Genomic DNA, 4,693 nt, shown 5'->3' on the forward strand with positions numbered 1-4,693 from the left:
TGTATATGTCATCAAACCACGTAGAGGTTGCAACCTCGTTGCATTATTAAAAACAGTGATGTTTTGGGTCCATAAACTTTTAAAGTTATTTTTTGGATTTATAAATTTTTAAAATAGTTTACTACAGTACATACCTATTTATTTAACCTTAAATTCAAAGCATATTTGTAAAAAAAACCCTTCCCACACCTCGTCACCTACGCGGACGGCTCCGTGGCGCCTGCCGTCGCTGCTGCGGGCGCGCTGGCGAGCCGCTGCTGTCCTCCAACCGGCAGCTTTCCTTGCTATTGCTACTACTGCTAGTTCGCCAATGGAGGCAGTGAAACGCGTCTGCTCGCTATCCCGGCCACCCATGGCACCGCTGCCCGCCTTCTTCTTTCTCACCGTGGCTGCCTTCGCGGCCAGAGACACCATCCTCCCCGGCGAGGGCATCTCTGGGAATGAGACGCTGGTGTCCCGGAACGGCGTGTTCGAGCTGGGGTTCTTCTCGTCGGGGACGGATTTATACCACTTCCTGGGCGTCCGGATCAGGAACATGCCGAGGAACGCGGGCACCCCGAAGTTCTGGTTCGGGCACCGGGTCTACATCTCCGACCTTTCCAGCGCGGCGCTGCAGCTCTTCGGCGACCGCCTGTACATCACGGAGGCCGGGGCCTACCTCTGGTGGTCAAGCGTGGCGGGCGACGACAGCGACGGCGACGGCCCCGCGCCCGCACCCGCATCCGCCGTCGCGGTCCTCCTCGACAGCGGCAACCTCGTAGTGAGGGACCAGGCCAACTCGTCGCGGGTCCTGTGGCAGAGCTTCGACTACCCCGGCGACGCGCTGCTCCCCGGCGTGAGGCTCGGGCTCGACGGGGACACCGGGAACGACGTCTCGCTGACGTACACCAACACGAATTGGTTCAGCACCTCAGCATCAGCGTCGACCAGCAGCCTCAGCGTCGACCAGCGCAGGAGGAACGGGTTCGTGCTCGCCACCGACGGTTGGGACGTCCTCCGGGGAACCTTCCCGGAGTGGATGGTGTCTTCTCAAGATAACGGCAGTTCACTGTTGCTGCTCAAAAATCGTCCGGGCGCAGGCATGGAGGAGCACTTGCGGCTCCATCTGGGGCAAGTGAGCCTACGGAGCTGGTCGAGTTCTGCTGGCTGCTGGGTGGCCCGCTGGACCTTCCCTTCCGACTGCAAATCCAACGCCTTCTTCTGCGGCCGTTTCGGCGCCTGCACGAGCAACGGCACGTGTGGCTGCGTCCACGGATTCGAGCCTTCGAAACCATCAGAGTGGCAGCGTGGATACTTTGTGGACGGATGCTCGAGGTCTCGTCCACTGAGGTGCACGGCAGAGGGTGACGAAGGTTGCAGACAAGCCGACTCGTTTGTGCTGCTAGACAACCTGCTAGGGCACCCTTGCAACTCGCAGAACGACACGGCAGAGGGTGACGAAGGTTGCAGACAAGCCTGTCTGAGCAAATGCTACTGCGTCGCATACGCGTATGACGACGACTCTGGATGCAAGCTATGGTACAACTACCTGTACAACGTGAGTTTCGCTGCTCCACGGGGCTACCATTCTTGCAAACATGCAGGCGCCGCCGCCGGTGGTACGGCCATCAGTGCAGCATAGGGGTGCCGTGGACACGGATCTTGCGCTTGGCCTGGCGGCGACGAGGCCAGCGTGTGAGACGGACGACAAGCTGCTCGTGAGACGGCTCACGGAGGCGGTGAGGTGGCAACCCGAGGCTGCTGCTGCAGTGGCCAGTACGATCGCGAAGGCCAAGTCCGGCGAAGCCAGGCGGCGCGGCAAGGCCGACGTCGACGCGTGGGTTGTCTTTGCCGGGCCTGACGTGGCCGGGAAGAGGAGCATGGCCGAGGCGCTGTCCAAGTCCGTCTTTGGCACGGGGGCGGCCACCGTGCGCCTCGGCTACCCGCAAGCCGGCGATGACGGTGGCGAGTCCGTCGTGTCGTGCCGTGGCCAGACGGCGATGGACCGCATGGCGGAGGCGATACGGGCGAACCCGTTCCGAGTCGTTGTGCTGGATGGCATCGACCACGCCGACAGCGTCGTGCGCGGGTTGCCAGATCACCTTCGTCGTGATGTCGCAGTGGTCGCCGCCGTTGCCAGATCACCTGAGGAGCTCGCAAGGAGCCGAACCCTTTCTTCCTGACCTGCCATGGAACCTGGAGCACGGGATGATGACCGGTGGACGAGCTGGCGCAGGCGCTGGACGCGCTGGGCCTGGACGCCGAGCGCGCCGGCCTGGCCGCCACCGTCGGCGCCTACGTGCTCGACGGCGCCGCGGGGAGGAAGAGCGGCGGCTGGAGGAGGGCGCTGGGAAGCGAGCTGCCGGTTGGAGGACAGCAGCGGCTCGCCAGCGCGCCCGCAGCAGCGACGGCGGGGGCCACGGAGCCGTCCGCGTACGTGACGTGGTGCGGGAAAGGGTTTTCTAGAAATGTGCTTTGAATTTAAGGTTAAATAAATAGGTATGAACTGCAGTGAACCATTTTAAAAGTTTATGACCCAAAAACCACTTTAGAAGTTAATGGACCCAACTGAAACCTTCTCATAAGTTAATGGATCTCTGGTGCATTTAACTCTTAAAAAAAAGATAATTGCTTGAGATGAGCTGAGGGGTGCTGCTGGTACTGGTAGGGCATCCATTCGCGCTGGAGGTTTCGATCACTGATGCACTCATTCACATGTGCTCCCCAAACACTTTTCTTGGGTTCCGATCTGATCTGATGATTCTCTCCTTTGGATATGCAATTCCTAACATGATCGAGACGGCTGCAACGAGACACCTGAGATGGCAATGGGCACCGGATCTCTGATTCCCTAAGGAAAATTCCCTATTAGGCCCCTTTTGGAACAAAGGAAACTTTCCTATTTTCTATGTTTTTCCTATAAAAATAAATTGATTTCTATGAAAATCCTGTACAAATCTTATGAAATTCTTGTGTTCTAAAGGAGCCCTTAGGGGACAGAGATGGGGGCAATTTAATCCCAATAAGGATGAAAGGGGAAATTTTTTTCCCCATTGGGTTCGCGGAAACGGGATGGGGAACTATCCCCCATCTCTGCTTCCCCGTAAACTCACTCTTACCCAAATTAGACTTTTGACACGTTGAAATCATACAAAAACACTATACATGGCCTAGTTAAATAGCAAACTAAACCCTAAAGTAGATGTCTCTTGTCATATGAAATATTTCTTGTTCAATTTATATTGGTTTTGCACCATACATTTGCTTTCACCCTCCAAATATTGTATTTTATAATGTGGATGGGATCCGTGCGGGGATAAATTTTCCGTGCTAGGACGGGGATAGGAGGAAAATCTTTCTTGCAAGCGTTCGTGGGGATGGGGATGGAAAATTTTTCTCTCCGGGGGACAGGACAGAGAGATGGGGAGCTATCTTCGACAGGGAATTCCGTTTTGACACCCCTACTACAGATGCCCGAGCGTCCACCATGCATGGAAGCATGATAAAATCAGTATTACTAACAGGAGAGACAAGATCACAAGACCAAACAAGCGAGATTCCTATATTCCATCAATCATATTTGGATCAGCTAGAGTTAGAGCAGATTTTGGACTATTAAATCTGGATGGTTGACTAGCTAGTTTTATCCACACTAAAAAAGGCAGACCCAGTGCCGGAGGCTCCCACATGAGTGGGGTCTGGGGAAGGGAAAAACCGAGGCAAGCCTTCCCCCCGCAAAATCTGCGGAGAGGCTGCTTCGAACCCATGACCTGGTGACTCAGTGAGACAGCTCTCACCACTGCACCAGGCCTGCCCTTCTAGTTTTATCCACACTAAAATGAGAAAATATTTAGATCTCATTTTCATTTATTTAGTAATCTACTCTTAGTAAACTCAGACCAGCAAAGCTGAAACAAGCAGTCTAAGTAATTGTTGAGCAAGCTTTAGAAAACTAAAAAAAAACTAACTTCTTAGGAAATAAACTAAAAGCTGAAAAGCATGTTCTGAGAAGATTTTTTTAGTCTTTCGGTGTGCTGACAAGCTCAAAATTTACATTTCCTCCATTCTAAATTTACATTTCCTCCATTCTAAATTATAAGTCATTCTAATTTCTTAGAGAGTCAAAAGCATCTCGAGTTTAACCAAATTTATATAATAAAATAATAACATTTATGATAAAAAAAGTACAACTAGATATTCTTTATTAAAATTTTATAGTATATCTATTTGATGTCATAAAACTTTATAATTTTGGTCAAACTTGAGATGTTTTAACTCTCAAAAAAGTTAAAATAACTTATAATTTGGAATGGAGAGAGTACAAGAGTAGAAGGTTAGCTTTTGAGCCAAAAGTTTAAAAGCGGCACGTATGGCCTAGGTTGTGTTTGGATCCAGGGGCTAAAATTTAGTCATGTCACATCGGATGTTCGGATGCTAACTAGGAGGACTAAACATGAGCTAATTATAAAACTAATTGCACAGGAGTAAACTAATTAGCGAGATGAATCTATTAAGCCTAATTAATCCATAATTAGCAAATGTTTACTGTAGCACTATATTGTCCCATCATGAACTAATTAGACTTAATAAATTCGTCTTGCAAATTAGCATATGTTTCATACTTCTGATTGGTACCAAAAATTCGACGTGATCGGACTAAACTTTTGCCCCGAGGAAACAATGCCAATCAATTAAACTGACTGGTGATGCAACA

General features: G+C 51.1%; 1 protein-coding gene across 1 annotated transcript; it reads left to right on the forward strand.

Moving 5' to 3' along the window:
- Positions 1–230: 230 nt before the first annotated feature.
- Positions 231–2,495, forward strand: LOC136463617 (G-type lectin S-receptor-like serine/threonine-protein kinase At1g11330). Its single transcript, XM_066462598.1, has one exon. It carries the CDS (start codon positions 311–313, stop codon positions 1,619–1,621), a length of 1,311 nt encoding a protein of 436 aa, XP_066318695.1. The 5' UTR covers positions 231–310; the 3' UTR covers positions 1,622–2,495.
- Positions 2,496–4,693: the final 2,198 nt, after the last annotated feature.

The sequence above is a fragment of the Miscanthus floridulus genome, chromosome 7 (genome assembly GCF_019320115.1).
Source record: "Miscanthus floridulus cultivar M001 chromosome 7, ASM1932011v1, whole genome shotgun sequence".
NCBI classification, from domain to species: domain Eukaryota; kingdom Viridiplantae; phylum Streptophyta; class Magnoliopsida; order Poales; family Poaceae; genus Miscanthus; species Miscanthus floridulus.